The 17533-nt window shown below is 42.7% G+C and overlaps 1 protein-coding gene across 1 annotated transcript; it reads right to left on the bottom strand.

Annotated features, from left to right (window-relative positions):
- Positions 1-1404: 1404 nt before the first annotated feature.
- NPVF (neuropeptide VF precursor) lies at positions 1405-9955 on the bottom strand. The gene is made up of 3 exons (XM_033165707.1): positions 9850-9955; positions 4790-4872; positions 1405-1808 (listed from the first exon to the last, which is right to left on the bottom strand). The coding sequence occupies exons 1-3, from the start codon at positions 9890-9892 to the stop codon at positions 1551-1553; spliced, it is 384 nt and encodes a 127-aa protein (XP_033021598.1). The 5' UTR covers positions 9893-9955; the 3' UTR covers positions 1405-1550.
- Between the last annotated feature and the right edge of the window lie 7578 nt (positions 9956-17533).

Raw genomic sequence — 17533 nt, 5'->3', positions numbered from 1 at the left:
AGTACAATCCTGCATGTGTCTGGACTCACTTTGCAACTGCCAGCTCTTCATTGATTCATCTCTAACTTCTTGGCCTAAGTCTAAAACGAGTATTGTGTTCTTGTCCTTTTGAAAAAAAAAAGGGCTTAGGCACCAACATACAACTTGTGTGAGAAACAAAGAATGTTGGGAGCTCCTGCAGCTTCCTGAAATCCATTCCTGTAGGTTTGATTTATTCCAGTCCTTCCCCTGCCTTTCTCCCCAGTTCATGAATAATATATATATGCATGGGTAATAAATAATCGACAGATAGCCATCCTTGTGTGTGTTACCTGCCTAGAATTTGCTTGCAGCTTCACTTACTAGGCAATGATTATTTCCTTGGCTCCTATGCTATAAAACCAAAGAGAATTTGCATTGCACAACATCATGCCACACCCAACCCCCATTTATTTATTTATTTTTACGGATTTCTTCATCCACAGGAAACAGGAAAAAAATTCCAATCCTATTTTACGTTTCCTTCTGCACAGCTTTTATAGAAGCAAGCCCCAAGCATGTTTATTTCTGCATCACTTTTCAGCCACTTTGGTTACAAGGTAGATTTCTTGTGGTGACGTTTTTTATTTTGCTGACACTGTTTTCAGCTACATTACAATTGACACCAATGGTACAGAGTACAAGAGAGATTGAAATCTGCAGCACAGCTACGGAAACAAACTAGCACAACAGCCACCATCACCAGTCTACAAATGCCTCCTGATGGAAACCATGATTTGAAGACTGGTGGCTTTTTTTTTTTAAATGCCCCATTTCTTTCTCTTTCATTGTATCGCCTTTTAGAACGGAAATTCACCCAGAGCCTTCCAAAGTCTTGCCTCTTCATCATCAGATTCCCTTTTCATATTATTGTGTAAATTGCCAAATCTGAAAAGAGAGAATCAACCACGAATGATTCAGCGGCACCAATGATTCAAATGTGGATGGATGTAAAGGAGAAATACTTAGCCCTTCACCACCCTCTGGGTCATTCTTCAAATTAAATGTGCTTTTCAAGGGTACCATTCAAATGCTTAAAAAAAAAAACAACAACCCCTCTCCACCACCCCATTCCAAAAATGTGTTTTGAATTGTATGAAATGTCCAATTATTATTTTTTGGGTTTTGCTGATGGAGAATGGAGAATTGGATGATGGAGAATTGATAGAGAATGGTTGAAATATAATTCAGGAGAATTTTTCGGCACAACTCTAGAGCTTGACTTTGGAGAGGAAAGATATTTTTTTTATCAAATGCAGAGAGGATGCTTCCAGAGTGGCCTGGTTGCTTTAAAAATATTACACCTCTCTCCATCATACTTTCCTCCTTCAAGTTCAGACGGCAGATCCGTTAAGATTTTCTCAAGCCACAAAGGACATACTTGGACTTCCAGGGAATATTTTATTCACATTGACCTGGCAAATTCATAACAGTATATTATTACATCAATTCAGATTGGTAATGAGGTTGGGATTAGAAGTTGTTTATTGAATGAATAACACACAGAGCAGCTTTCTATGACCTGGTGCCCTTCAGCTGTTTTGGACTTCATCATAGGTGTGCCGAGCAAGGCTTCTGGCAGAGGCCCTTCCAAACCGGAGAGGTAGGTTTGCTGCAGGCTTGATGCTTCTCTCTTCCTGAATGTTTCTGCCAAACCTCAGTGGCAAATTCACAGGTGGGTTGGGCACCTTCTTCGTGGTGGGTGTGCTCATCTTAATGATGTTCTTCACCCTCTCCAGTTCTTCAAGGCTCAGGCTTCTCTTATTTTCTTCTATGATGTCTTCACTAGACTAAAAAAAGGGGGGGGGGACAATAACACAACTTCAAGGCAATTCATATACTGGTTGCATGTTGATAATTAAGTGTGATTCTGATTAGGCTTTAGCCCTCTCCAGGTCTTGACTCTCTGTCAGTCAGTCCCAGATTTTTCTGTGGAGAGTGAGAACATTTCAAGAGTAGTTGGGGGAGGGCGAGTCAAATACAGTGGTACCTCGGTTTACGAACTTAATCCGTTCCAGAAGTCCGTTCATAAACCAAAACCGTTCTTAAACCGAGGTGCGCTTTCCCTAATGAGGCCTCCCGCCGCCGGTGCCCTTCCACCGTTCGGCTTCCGTTCTTAAACTTAAGGTAAAGTTCTCAAACCAATACACTATTTCTGGTTTTGCGGAGTTTGTAAGCCAAATCATTCTTAAACTGGACTGTTCTTAAACCGAGGTACCACTGTACTCAATTCATTCTGAAGTGGTCTTACCTTCAGATTGGCTGTGCACTTACCCCAGTCTGGGCTAATATCCTTGGCTTTATTACCAAGGATCCACTTTCCTAGTTTAATCCTTAAATAAATAAATAAATAAATAAATAAATAAATAAATAGCCATCTGGCTGGAACTGGCCAGATCTTTTGTCACAGACACCAGGAAAGTGAAACCATCCTGCTAAGTAATGTCTGATAGATAATTTCTACCTTGATGACTAACATCAGAGATGGAGCTTATTTTCCAGGAGGGAAAAGCACGAGGTTATGATTTATTGAATAAGTAACAGGCAAATAAATGCAGACTCTCATTTTAATGAGATGTGCTGGAACTCACAAAAAGAAGTATCTCACAACCTGGAGAAATATTAATTTTGGGACAATCGGAAAGAACAATAAAGGAAGAGTCATATTAGACTGATTGAGTGTCAGAACTGGAGATGCTGGAGGCCTGCAAAGGGAATTTGAAGTAGTACCATTAGCAGATGGCAGAAAGCTGTATACCACCTACAGCTAGGAGCTATTCTGGAGTGTATGTGCTAAATATTGGAAATAACTGTATTCTATTTAATTTGCAGATAGAAGAGAAGAAGTACCTCTTTTTATCTTTTTTGTTACTTAGTTTTTGATAGTATTTTATTAATATTAAATAACATTACTTATAAGCATGATATGAATGATATATATGAAGATACATAAAGAGAGAAGACTGGTAGAAGAGATTTCTGTGAGAGCCAGAATAGACTGGTTTTTCTCAGGGTCTGAGGCTGAGAAAGATGGGAACTGTCCCAGGTGGGAGATGGGAATACATGCATCTCTGTTTGTGAATTGAAGGTGAAGATAGAAGGTTGATAAAATATAAAATTGGGTTTTGTGTGTGTGTTTTCTCCTTCCTTTTCCTCCCCTCTCTTTAGATATTAGCTTTGTTTGCTTTTTATTGTCATATATATTAAAAACCTTTTGATTTTTTTTATAAGAGAGAGAGAGAGAGAAAGAGAGAGAGAGAGATGGAGCTTATTTTTTCCATTGGCTGAAGCTACACTGTGCCTGAGGTGGGTGTCTGGATTTCTCTGGTCTCATATTCCCATAAATATGTGGAGCATCAGTCCAGTCCCTTATCTCCTTTGGAACCATACAAATCAGGTAATGAACGATCCTCTGCAAAAGACTAAGGGTCTCTTGGATGATATTTTCTGCAAGGTACAGAGGTCTTCTAACAATTCTCAGCACTCTTAACAAGCTACAGTTCCCAGGATTCTTTGCGGGAAGACATGACTATTTAAAGTGTTATGACACTGCTTTAATGGTATAGTGCAGATGGGACCTGTGACTAACATTGGTACACTTCATAGTTCCATTATATGAAGAAGCATTAAAAGGTAAAGGTAAAGGACCCCTGACAATTAAGTCCAGTCGCAGACGACGCTGGGGTTGTGGCGCTCATTTTGCTTTACAGGCCGAGGGAACCGGTGTTTGTCCACAGACAGTTTTTCCGGGTCATGTGGCCAGCATGACTAAGCTGCTTCTGGCGCAATGGAACACCGAAACCAAAGCAGCATACGGAAACCCCGTTTACCTTCCCGCTGGAGTGGTACCTATTTATCAACTTGCTCTTTTTTGCGTGCTTTCAAACTGCTAGGTTGGTAGGAGCTGGGACTGAGCAACGGGAGCTCACTCTGTTGCAGGGATTCAAACCACCGACCATCTGATCTGCAAGCCCAAAAGGCTCAGTGGTTTAGACCACAGCGCCACCGGCATCCCCAAGAAGCATTAGTAATTTTAAAATGTTGCCCAGTCCAACATGCTTTACTGTACAGTCAGCTCCTGAATGCCTTGGGAGTTGAACATTTCGGCTCCCAAACGATCGAAAACCGGAAGTAACTGCTCTAGTTTTTGAACATTCTTTTGGAAGCTGAATGTCCGATGGGGCTTCCAGAGCTTCCTGAAGCCAATCAAAAGCTGCGCTTTGGTTTTCGAATGTTTCAGAAGTCGAATGGACTTCCAAAATGGATTCTGTTCGATTTCCAAGGTACGATTGTATGAAATTGCAGACATAAGCTCAGTTTTTATAAATCTTGGTCCCAGGGCTGTCCTGTCCTTGAGGCAAGGTCAAGCAACCACCTTGGGTGGCAGGATCCATGGGGGAGGGTGGCAGATCCACTCCCCCACCATGCCATTGCAGCAGTGATGTGTGGTGAATTTTTTTAAAAAAATTTTTTGTAGGGGAAGAGTTAGGGTGAGTTGCCTTGGGAGCACCCTTCCACCACCTTCCCAAAGCCAGTCTGGCAACAGGGCTCCTGTGGTGTGTGTGTGTGTGTGTGTTTAGGACCCATAACAAACTACGATTTTTGGGTGATGCAATTTTCTGATTCACCTCAGGTGCCAAAATGCCATTGGCCGGCCCTGATTGATCCACACATATGCTGTTTGAACATTTTCTCTGTCAACCTCTTTGTATACCAATAGCAGTGCAAACATGGTTCTTAAAGGATAATATTATGTCAGTAAATTTCTTACCTCAGAATAGTTATCATCACTGTATTCTTCTCTGCTCTGCAAGCTGGTCATTACCGATTCATCACGGCAGAAGGTCTTTGAGGCTAAAAGCAAACATGTAGCTAAAGTAAATAAGATTAATCTGTTCATTTGAAATAATTTTCAGTTCTCCTAGATCGTATTTACATCAGAGATCCAAATCTGGACAGCAGAAAAAGTGGCATCTTTTTATACTATCAGGAAACCAAAAATAAAATTAAATTTAAAAAAAATCTTACCATGACACCGATTCCAAACATCTTCATTTTAATATGAATTAGAAATGTGTTGTTAATTATGTATGGGAAGTATACAGAGAATTTGTTTTGTGAACTTGTTTAAACAAAAGTGTTTCCGGTCAGGAAATGCAGATGGCATTACCAAATATTTCCCTTGCCTATTAAAGAGCTTTAATTAGGGCTACAATAATCCAGAGCAAGACCTTATGCTTAATTACCACGTTTGAAACAAAACCACTCTGTTCTTGCATCAGCCTCAGTCATCAGTGCTTGAAAATGAAATGTCTTTGCATGCCATTCTCCCAAGTCTGTGGTAGTTTGTTTCTTCTTAGAGGTGCACCATTGGAAACAGACTGCCTAAACTGGGTTGTTGGGAACAGTAGCTCTGTGAGCGGTAAACTTCACTGCCCAGAATTCTTTGAGGATGGAAATGTGTTTTGAATGTGCTTTAAAGTTTGCCATTTTGGATTCCATCCTGGGCATTATTAAACACTTATATAGCAATTGTATTTATTACGGTACATTTATAGGGAAAGGTAAGGTAAAGGTACATTCACATTTATCTTCCAAGGATCTCAAGGTGATGTACATGGTTCTCCTCCTCTCCAATTCATCCTTGCAACAACATTGTGAGGTAGGTAAAGGTAAAGGACCCCTGGATGGTTAAGTCCAGTCAAAGGTGACTATGGGGTTGCAGCGCTCATCTCGTTTTTTGGCTGGTGTTGGTCCACAGACAGCTCTCCGGGTCACGTGGCCAGCATGACTAAACAGCTTCTGGTGCAACAGAACACCGTGATGGAAACCAGAGCATAGGGAAACATCGTTTACCTTCCCTCTGCAGCAGTAACTATTTATTTTATTGCACTGGTGTGCTTTCGAACAGCTAGGTTGGCAGGAACTGGGACAGAGCAACGGGAGCTCACGCCATTGCAGGGATTTGAACTGCCGGCCTTCTGATCAGCAAGCTCAAGAGGCTCAGTGGTTTAGACCACAGCGCCACCTGCATCCCCTCCTGTGAGGTAGGTTAGGCTAAGAGATGGTAAGTGGAGCAGGGTCACCCAGTGAGCTTCATGGCTGAGTGGGGATTCGATCCCTGCTCTCCCAGGTCCTATCCCAACACTCTGTCCAACAGTTACATATTGGAAACTGTTTTGCGGCATATCAAGTATCCTCTGTAAGATTGCTTGCTAATATATAATTTATTGTGTTTTATTAAATAAGAAGTGTAATGAAATCTGAGCTCAAATCATGAAGGATATTAAACAAATTCCTCTTTATTTGACTACTGTGCAACAAATGGCCATATCTGTTGGATGATATCAGCTGCATTGAGGGACAAATTTCTGCTCCCATGCAGGTTCCATTGCAATGAATGAGGACCATGCAGGAAACTCAAACACTGTGATGAACTCTTGGCATAGAGGAATGCATGCTTTCATATTAAATGGAATGGAAATCTGATCAGTAGTAATGAAAAGAGCAACTTTGTCTTCTAAGCGAATCCGTCAGTGTGCCATAAATCACTTGATTCCAGTGGAAGAGCAGGTTTTAATATTGTTCGTTGCATTTCATATAATAATATAATGATAAATCCTTATTCATTATTAACAGTGCATTGTGCAACAAGGATATGCATTACATGACTCATGTCACCAATAAGTATCGAAGGATTTCCATAAAGATGAATAATTCATTGCATATTCATTTTGCCCCAGTATGTAATGACCTATTTTATGGCTCATTTTGAAATAGCATGATTTAAAAATGCATACATTTTTTCATTGAAGAATTGGCCCAGTCATTTTTCATACATTCTATGTATGCAGCCTTCTTACTGAACTGTGTTTGATATTTCTTTGGTCTTAAAAATGCAGCTCTATGTAAAAGTTCAAACAGATGTTAACAGTTATGCTAGTATCCTGATATGGTTAGGGATAGAAGAATCATTTGAGTGGACAGGCAGAGACCCCCCCCCCAACCCCAGGCATCTCAGAGAAATCATTTCTGTTCTGCATCACTTTCACACCTGCAAATGTCATCCTATTTCTGCATCAATCTGTGTTTTTGTTTGTTTAAGATGCATGAAAATTCATATTTAAATATGTACCTAAATCATATGTTTGAATGTATTTTCTCTCAAAAGACACCTTTCTAAATATATTTTATCCTAAAATACACAGTTTTATACACACTGTGGTATGTGGTTCGAGTCAAGAACAGTATCTCAAAGTTTGGAGAAATACAATGGAAACCTGTGGTCCGATTTGCATGTATGTGAAAATTCAGAATTTGCGAACAGTATATTGCAGAGAGGCAGAGAGAACCTACTGCAAGAGTTTGGAAAGCTGTATGCCATGGAGAATTCACGGTAGGGTGTGGAGGAGTGTCTGGGGTTCCTATGAATTGTCTTAGTCCCATTGCCTAGCTACAGCGTGTGAAACTTGGTGGAGTGTGAGGCCAAACAACCAGAAGAGACGAGTCTTTTGAGATACACTTGGCAGAGTCAGCATACGAAGTCAAGTCTGTTCTGAGGGTTGGACAAACAGTTGGAAAATCCAGCGGTCAGGGAATCTGATGATTACAAAGCCTAGGGTCCAGTTGAAGAGCAGGAAGCAGCAAGGTAGGACCAGGAACCACAGACATTGTTTCCAGCATCTGACTGCTGCTGACAGCTTTTTAAGAAGGCTGAAGCCAGTTGGTTCTCCTCTTAATCCTTGAAGGCTGATCAGCTGCAGGTGAAGTCACACTTCCTTCTCCCCCTTCAGGCTGCTGTTCAGCTAAAACGAAGCTGACTCTTGGGCCCATGACATGAATCTGGGCTGTGTAGACCAGGATGGGGATCATCTGGTCAGTCTTCTCAGGGCAACATGCTGGTGGGTGGGTGGGTGTGGGAAGAGTCAAAAGTGGGCAAAGCAACAAATGCCCAACAAAAGCAGGGTACACTCACACAGCAAGAGTCGTGATCACCTGAAAATTTCAACAGGGGCAGCTTTGGGCAGTATCTGGGTCATTTATCCAATGATATTGCAGAAGCAGGGCACTGGCCATCTAAATGGCGCCCTTATTTTGAAATTTTGACCCTGCTCAGAGACCATTATATTTTCCCATGATTTGGGGGAGTCTGGACCTCAGGGAACAGATGATACAGAGCATTCAAAAGTGGAGTTGTTGAGAAGAGCAATGGCTAAGCACAACTGGAGTTTCGTTTTGCAGTCTGTATGAGCAGAATTGGAGTGAGAAATCCACAGGCTCCTCAATTATTTGGGATACTTCCCCCAGTTCCCCAAACGCCTGTATTACCAGGCAACGCATCATAAGTGATCATAAGTCCTCTTAGGAGCGCATCATCAGCATCGTGATTGGATTGTAGGCAATATACGGGCAAGCTAAAGTGGTAGTACCACTTTTTCAACAAAGTCTTCATTTTATTTTTAAATGTATTCTTTTATTGTGGATGTGCTTTCCACCTTGGGAGGAGGGGCCGGAGAGAAACTGGATAAATTAAATAATAAATGCAATAAAAGTGAGGTCAGTCCTAGAATGCAAAAGTTACTATTTTCTGCTCGACCTTTGTTTGTTTTTATTTGGTAACGTCTACAGTGGTACCTCGGATTAAGAACTTAATTCGTTCTGGAAGTCCGTTCTTAACCCGAAACTGTTCTTAACCTGAGGTACCACTTTAGCTAATGGGGCCTCCCGCTGCCACCGCACGATTTCTGTTCTCATCCTGAAGCAAAGTTCTTAACCCGAGGTACTATTTCTGGGTTAACGGAGTGTAAGCTGAAGCGTCTGTAACCTGAAGCGTCTGTAACCCGAGGTACCACTGTACTAAAGTTTGGGGAATGTGATTTATACAAGGAAGAAGTGATTCAGGGAATGTTGCTGTTTATAAGAATCTATGAATCAATCTTTTTCTTTTTCATTCTTTTTCTTGACGAAACAAATCTCGCAAATCGATAGAGACCTGTAATGTTTATGCTGCTCCCCCCCCTCCCCTGATGGTGGAATAAGGAGAAGCATTGCAGAAGAGGGAGCATTGCAAGAGACCAAAGACAATTATATTTTCTTAGTAAAGAAGAAGAAGAAGAAGAAGAAGAAGAAGAAGAAGAAGAAGAAGAAGAAGAAGAAAAGAAGAGGAAGACGTGAGAACAATAATTCTAGGCTGGACAGGTTCTTCAATTATGCATCTGATTCTAGTAATAAAACAAACATGTCTTCAATAACAGCTTGAGCTATAAATATACTTGTACTTTTTACTAACTCTTTTGAAAAGAATGGTACTGTACTTACAAATGTACTGCAGCATGCAGTATCCCTAACTCTCTCTCTCCTATTAAAAATTAAACTAATTTAACATACATTATTAAGGGGAATTGGATTGGTTACAAATCAACAGCCTTCATAAAGGCTTAGGGGAGGGAGAGAGAAGCTGATTAAATCTGGATTCAGAGGTAATAACAAAGAACACAGGAAGAAGAAGAAGAAAAAACACTTCCATAAATTTAAGTTTAAGAAGTCTTTCCTGAATTTTAAAGAAGCATTAGCGTTTTAACTAAATTAACTATTAACCGAGGGCCTTTCAGTATAGATACTCATTACTCTGGAACTTATTAGAATGCGATTTTCTATAGAAACTGATCAATTTGATTAGTTGAGCTTTTATTTTTTAAATTTTTTTTTTAGGTTTTATTTCATTTGCTTTTTATCTTATATTTTGGAAATGTACATCTGTGTTTAGCTTTTACATAAATCTGCTGCTGCCCCAGTTCCCAGTCCTTCTGCAGCCCCCCACCAGCCCCATACCTTGATCTGAGACCATCAGCAGCAAAAGGACCCACACGGCCATGGCAGCCGAACCTGGTTCTCCTGAAGGGGGAAGGCAAGGAAAGCAGCTGCTTGGAAGAGTCTCGTCCCGTCTGCCAACAGGACTCAGGCACTTGTCTTGCCACCTCTCCAAGGAGGCGGGCACCTGGGCAACGGCGAAATCCCGCCTTGTGATGCTTGCCACCAGGAAAGTAGGAAGGGGTGTGGCCTGACAGTTTCCCCTTCTGGACAGGGGAGGGGAAGCAAGCTCAGAACTCACCTTTTTTTTTCTCTGGGCCAGAGAAAATAATAAAAATTGGCTCATGCCATGCTTAGTTGAGAATGCCTTAGTTCTCAAACACTGAAAACTCGGGTGTAAGTGTTCCGGTTTCCGAACATTTTTCGGGAGCCAAACATCCGATGCGGCTGTCAGCGGTTGTCTCCGGGGCGCCTGCGCCAGTCAGAAGCCACGCCTTGTTTTCCAAAAATTTTGGAAGTCAAATGGATTTCCGGAACAGATTAAGTTGGCACTTTTGTTTTTGTTATTTATATTTTGTGTTTTCGTTTTTGAGGCTATTTCGGTTCATTTGTTTTTGTGATTGTGTGGAACCCAGTTCAGCTACTGACTGATTGTGTTACTGCAGAAATGAATAAAAGTCCCCCATCCAAACAATGACTATCATCAGTGCAGCTAAGAAAAATAATAATTGTAATTTTGGGAATGATGTTTTAATGCACTGCATTGTTTTATTGTCCCACGACAATAAAGTAGTTGTTTTCTGCGTTATAAACCCAACAGCACAGGGAATTGTTCCTTTTTCCTTTCCTTTTTTTTAACAATACAATTTATAATACATTCACATGTTACAGACAAGACATACACTACATACAAACATTCTTCTTAAAAACAAACACTTCATCATACTCTTCCTTGCATCCTTTCGTCTACTACCTTTCTCACCACCTAACAACACCCCACACCCCACCCTGTGCTTGACTTCCAATCCGCTCAGCTGTAATTTCTTTCATTTTATCCTTTTTCTTTCTTTTAACACAGTATTATTCCAATTTCTTATTTATTTACAATTCCCCTTTGTTGTCTAACTTACTTAATATCCAATTGTCATAACGGAACTTGTTTATTATAATAGATCTAACTTTTCAACATAATTTTGCAAATATCCTCTAAACGCTTTCCAATCTTTGTCCACCCTTTCTCTTGTGGTCCTTCCAATTTCTTCCATTGTTTTAGACGTATTGTGATATTCTAGAAGTTTGGCAAGCCATTCTGTTTTTGTTGGAATTACTCCACTTTTCCAGGTTTTTTCTATCAGTAACCTTGCGGCTACTGTTGCATATAAATATAATGTTTTTTTTTATGAAGAATTTATTAGCATTTTCATAATACAACACACACCCAGACCCACACCTACAAATACAAAACAAATACAAATACATATATTGCCAGGATTCTTCTTCTTATTTATATACCTAACAAAAAAAAATTCTATTTCCAAATCTTGACATTTGACTTCCCCTGCCTTTTCACCTTCGGTTTTAAATCCATATTTTACTTTCTTAACAGCTTTTCTCTAAAAAAAAAGGAATTTAACTTCAATTAAACATAACACAATTATCTTAATCATCCTATTGCATCATAAATCTTATCAAAATATTCTTATAAAGTCTAAACTTATTTCTTCTGTCCTTTATCATGCTGCTTTTTAACTTAAAATCCAATATCTCCTTACTTATTCAAGATGAACTTATAACTAACAACCTTCACACTCCGATTTCAGGTACCATAACAGACCATTTAAATTTTACATTTAATACTTCACCCCACACCCCCTCTGTCCATTGTCTTTCTCTGTCTTTCGCCGGAACCAATCTTCCAGTTGTCTTCTTTTCGCAAATGTCCACAGATCCAGGCAACATTCACAACAAACCTTGCATCGAGCTTCAGGATACACATCACATCTTTTCTGGGCTCCTCCGCTTCTTTGTACCATACTTCTTCTTCTTGTAGATATCTTAATTCTATGTCCCTTGCCCCCGAGCTCTCACCTCGGGGTCTGGATATTGCAGATTTTGCCGTTCCGGGACTGCCACCCCCAGAGAACGGTTCCTTTTCCCGGAGTCGCCCAGCCATTTCAGACCATCCTTCAAGCATCCCTTCTAACTCTTTGCCAAGGTTTTCTTCCATTGTGTAAAACTTTTGAAAAGCCTCCTCTGTGGAAAATAGATTTTTTTTATTTATAATCCCACTCAAGACTTGCAATTTCCGATTAAGCAGTTCCAGCCTCAAGACAGTAAGCATTTCTTCATCCGTTAGTCCAGAATTCAAAACAAGTTCAAACACAAAGTCCAGCATTTTGGGGGAGAGGGTGAGTGTCAAATTACAGTTCCTGTCTCTTCCTTCCTTTGTTTCAATTGTTTCCCACATCAGTCCAGATTTTCCATCGCCATTTTTTCTGAAGCCAGAGCGTAAAGACCAAAACTTTAAATGGAGATATTTTCTGCCCACTTAATCCCCAGAGGGAAATCTCAGCAGTCTCAGTTTCCAAATTCCAAACACTTTGTATCCATTATTGTAGCAGCAGTCACTTAAACTGGTTATTTTCTTTCTCTCCCGAAGGGAGGAAGGCAGGCTCCCTTTCCTCTTCCCCCCGGATCGTTCCAAAGATATAAAAGTCAATCAAGTACTCACATCCACCGGGTTCTTTCAGATCATTAAAGACAGGTAGAACTTAGACGCTCATCACAGGATTTGTCGCCGCATTTGCATCCCGGTTGGGGCATGTCCCCTATAGCCCGGCTCCGTCGTCCCTTCACCCCCACTCCCCCTTTACAGGGGGAGCGAGGGAAGGGTTCGGAGCCACAACGGGCACAGCCGGGGAGCCCAGGGTGCGGGACGCTCTTCCCGCACCCCACCGGAGCCCCGCTTTGCGGTAGCGGGGCTCCAACCCCCGGGATGGACTGGGCGCTTCGCAGCCGAAGCAGCCCACGACCACCCGCAATGGCGTCGCCACCGGAAGTCGCATATAAATATAATGTTTTGTCTTCTTTCTTTAAGCTGCCTGGTACTATTCCCAATGGTGGAATTGCCCGAATATAGCTCGATTTTGGGAAACTGTATATAATGAGATGAAAAGAATGTTTAGATACTCCTTTAAAAAAACACCAGAAGGTTTCCTATTAGTTGAGCTTTTAATTTCCTTGTTCCCTCTGAATATTTGTGTCTTTTGTATTACTGTATATAGTCCAGGGATGGAGAGAGCCTGCAGCTCTTGCAGTGTTGCTGGATTCCAATGCCCGTCAATCCCAGACCCAATGACCAATGGCCAGGGATGACGGGAGTTGTGGTCCAGCAATATCTGGAGGGTCACAGGCTCCCCAGCCCTGATAAAGTCCATGAAGCAAATACTTTCTTATGCCTTCAAACACTAGAGTGAGGAAATTAGATCATGACCTCGATGGAGGCTGCCCCTTTCTCACTCCAGCCCAGCCCCCCCCATTTCTTGGTGCATCCTCCTACTCAGTGTCTGCTTCCACCACAACCATCAAAGTTCTTCCTGAAGCTGGCGCCACTTCCAGAAGTGTGGCCCCAGCTTCCGGAAGTACGTGTCAGGCTTTGGGGAATCAGCTTCCCCCCCCCCCCGTTGAAGTAGAGAAGAAGATCAAAGAAAGGAATGTCTTACCAGTTAGAAACTTTAATAATCACAGCAAGAGAACAAAGAACACATCTGTTAGAAATGGCAGTGCTCCCAATTAAGGATCACACCCCCTTTCCATCCCTATTAATATACATCACTCCTACGTCTTGTAAACTGAACTTGTACCCTCTGTGCTTTCTGTTCCGAGACTTTCTGAGCTCTTTGTGACTTTGGGGAGATTGGAGGAATGCTGTCCAATGACTGTGAATCTGTTAACCCTCTCTCTTCTAGTGTTTCTTCTGCTAGCTGTTCCCCATCCAGTATTTCCCAGCTTCTGCCTTCTGAACTATGTCCCTCTGCAAACCACTGTTCCAAATCTATACTGTCCTCCTGCTCCTGGGAAGATTCAGGAGCAGGAGCAGGGGGAAAGGGAAGGGGTGGCTCCCACCATTCATCCTCAGCACAGCCCTCCTCAACATGGTCCCTTGCAGTACATCAGCTAGAAAGCCATGGTGGACAGAGGAATAAGAGTGGGTGATGCATGAGGAGAAGGTAAGCTGGTGCGTCTTTTGGCCCTGGTGCGGCCAGAACACAGGAACCAAAATGGGACATCCATGATTGGGATCAGAAGCCAGGGTGGCTTCCTTAAATATGAGATATCGTGCTTAAAACGGGACTGTTGTGCAGCATACTTTCTACACATCACCAATTTCTCCGTTACTTGGGCCACATATAAATATCAAGAGCATTACAAGTTGCCTCATAGTCATACTATTGTTGTATTGAGCCTCATGCAGTCCATTGGAAGTTGGAAGAGCTCCCTGAAGTGCAAGGCAAAGACTTTCCTGGCTCCATTAGCTGTCAGGGAAAGGTTTGGATCAGAGGATTGGGGAATGCATTATCAGGCAGATCAGCTCCTCTTGGAAGAGGAGGGGGGAGATTTGCCCCCCCTTATCTCCAGCGGTTTCTGGAGCAGAGAGACACACAGACACTGAGCCGTTTCCGCAGGAGTTGCCTAGTTATGAGATAGTGGAAGGAGAGAGATAAGGGAGGGAGTAGCTAGCAGAGACGTCATTGGAGAGCGTGGGGGACCCTCCATCCTCCAAGAACTAGGAGGTCTGTCTGTATTAGAGAACAAAGAATGCAGGGAGGAGGAGCTTACCATTGGCACCCAGGATGTTGCCAGGGATGTAAGGGGGAGGGCTGAGAGTAGCCAACTGCTCTCCTTGTGAAGACGTGGATTTTTGCTAGCAACCAGATGACTGAATAAAAAGGACTATAAAATATTAACTGCTCATTATTCTCTTCTATAGTGTGGCTGAGGGGGAGGAGAGGACTCTCCACACCTGACATTACCTGAGATTAACTGGATTTGTCAGAGATTTTAGCTGGGACCTCTGGGATGCAATGCTGAGCTCAGCCCCCTCAGTGAAGGCTACGTGAATATGCTCAGGTTGCCGGCAATGGGAAAAACCACTGACTCAGATCCAGAAGAGACAGTCCCAGTCTGACACTGGACAAAATGGACAAAGAGTCTCCACACATTCCATAACTGGGACAGGCCATAGATCAGATATCCACACCTTATACTTTATAACCACTAGTACCATAACAATGCTGGGGCCTCTATAAACCCATCTATCTGTCCCTCTATGTGTTTCCATGGGCTCTTTCCACTAATGCTCATTCCCCAAAGGTAGCCTCGTGCAGAGGGATATGGTTGTTAGAGATTCATTCCCTGTGTGCAGTCATGGGCTTTTTGTCTATCACATAACTGGGTATGTGTTTTGATTCCACAGGAATGGGAAGTGACGAAGACAGGATGTTTGTCTTACTGTGTTCCCTGAAGTGGAACCATTGTCCATTGTTCTTTCTCTTTGCTGTTTGATGCTAGAGAGAGAGGGAGCCATGATGCAGTGCTCCATGTGTGTTTATATGTAAACGCCTCCTGACAATGAGTGCACGCAGCAACTTTCTGGCTGCTGAGTACAGTTCCCTATCCTTCACCTCTGTCCTGGGGATGGAAAGGGACGTGGGTGGTGCTGTGGTCCCCCCCACCCCACAGTTCGAAAGCACACCAGAGCAAGTTCGAAAGCACACCAGAGCAAGTAGATAAATAGGTACCACTGTGATGGGAAGGTAAACGGCATTTCTGTGTGCTCTGGTTTCCATCACGGTGTCCAGTTGTGCCAGAAGCAGTTTAGTCATGCTGGCCACATGACCCAGAAAGCTGTCTGCGGACAAACACCGGCTCCCTCAGCCTGAAAACGAGATGAGCACCGCACCCCATAGTTGCCTTTGACTGGACTTAACCGTCCAGGGGTCCTTCACCTGGGGATGGATAGCCCGATTGCCTCCTACATCCATGTAAATCATGCAGGATCATGTGGTTGATTTCCTAAATGAATCGGGACATCGGCCATGATGGCCCTGCAGGGATGGCAAAGGCAGGTGTGGCGCACTATGCGGGCAGAGAGAAAAGCCGCATGCATTTGCTCTTCTCTGGCAGAGATGATTGAAACGTGAGAAAGGCCAACTTACTTACAACATACGTACATCAGCAAATGCTACACGACGTTCCCTTTGTTATTCCGGGTGACTCTTTGGTTTTTAAATCCATGACATTAGGAGAGTGCTCATGACCATTGCTGTCACTGGATTTTTGTGGGAAGAGGATATATATGTGACATTTTACTTTACATATGCACATACACTCTGTCACATAAACAGCTGCTTTGTTAGGGCAAAGGGACCATCAATTCCAGTGGGATTGTCGACGACCATCTGCCACTTAACTGTTTATTTTGCTGGCAGGGAACTCTGTCTATAGTTTCTAATCACTTTCATTGAATTTAGTGGTTCACAGCTTGCTGGCTTCATGTTGAAACATTAGTCACAAATCTCACACTAATTTTGCATTTATTACTCATAATGCCAGGAAACTCAGAAAAAAGGCTCCACCGTTCCCTTTTCCTATCAGGTTTTCCAACTTATATTTTTTATACTGGTGAGATTTAGGTTCAGAGACTTTGAACTACGCAGTGAGAGTAAGGGCTACAGAGAGTTTCAGCTGTGTGTGCAAATACCTCCAACTGATTGCAGGGAATCCAATGATATGGACTCCAGCTCCCATCATTCCTGGCCATTTGCTGTGCTGGCTGTGGATGATGGGAGTTGTAGTCCAAAACATCTGGCGGACACCCAATTGGCCACCTCTGGACTAAATGGTAGCAAAACAACCATTCCAAATATATTCGATCATAGGCTTTAATAAGATACTCTGAAAATAGGATCAGTCGCCCACACGGCCCTAAATCCAGTGCTCCCCATCTTGCACCTAGTCTGCTCCCAAAAGGCTTATGGTGGGCAGAGAGGAACCTACCACTGAAGATCCTTTTCCTCCAACGATCTTCAGCAGTGGGTTACTGTTTGTTCCTCCTCCCTCACACTGACCAGCCATTTTTAGACTGTGGCTTCTTTACATATCCATTTTGGAATCAACACAGACATCAACACCTCTGTTGAGTTCAGTAAGCGACTGAGATTACTTCTTAAGAACCTATGAAGAGCTCTGCTGAATCAGACCAAACGTTCACCAAGCTCAGGATCCTATTCTCACAGTGTCCTTTTATGTGTTGCTGTCCAGCCGGTCATAACTGTGAACCAATGCCTGGCCAGCCAGCAAGGAACTCCCCCACAACCTGAGCCCTGATTGGCCTATTTGAACCTGGCACACCGGCCAGGAACTCAGCACCTAAGGGGAATTCCCCATCTGGCCAGCGACCATGCGAGTCCAGCTGCCAGGAAGGAGGGTCCACCGGCGAAGCAGTGAGCATCCATTCTCACAGTGTCCAACCTCATAAATATGGGAAACCATGTTTTTAGAAATAAGTTAAGATACTTCCCAGTTTTGTGGGGGGAGAGTTGCTCAACTTATTTTTGTGCCAGTATGATACAAGCCTGTGTTTGTGGCTGCAGTGTATAATGTGCTCATGCTAATAACGCAGACACCTTCTTAGACATTCCTT

The sequence above is a fragment of the Lacerta agilis genome, chromosome 12 (genome assembly GCF_009819535.1).
Source record: "Lacerta agilis isolate rLacAgi1 chromosome 12, rLacAgi1.pri, whole genome shotgun sequence".
Taxonomy (NCBI): Eukaryota; Metazoa; Chordata; class Lepidosauria; order Squamata; family Lacertidae; genus Lacerta; species Lacerta agilis.
Note: the sequence above shows the minus strand (reverse complement) of the source record. Positions and strands in the feature narration are given on the sequence as shown.

Coding starts and splice junctions, on each gene's coding strand:
- NPVF (XM_033165707.1), bottom strand. CDS start 9,892: ATGGCCGTGTGGGTCCTTTTGCTGCTGATGGTCTCAGATCAAG. Junction 4,873..9,849: donor GCTGATGGTCTCAGATCAAG/GTATGGGGCTGG, acceptor GTTTGCTTTTAG/CCTCAAAGACCTTCTGCCGT. Junction 1,809..4,789: donor GTGATGATAACTATTCTGAG/GTAAGAAATTTA, acceptor CCCTTTTTTTAG/TCTAGTGAAGACATCATAGA.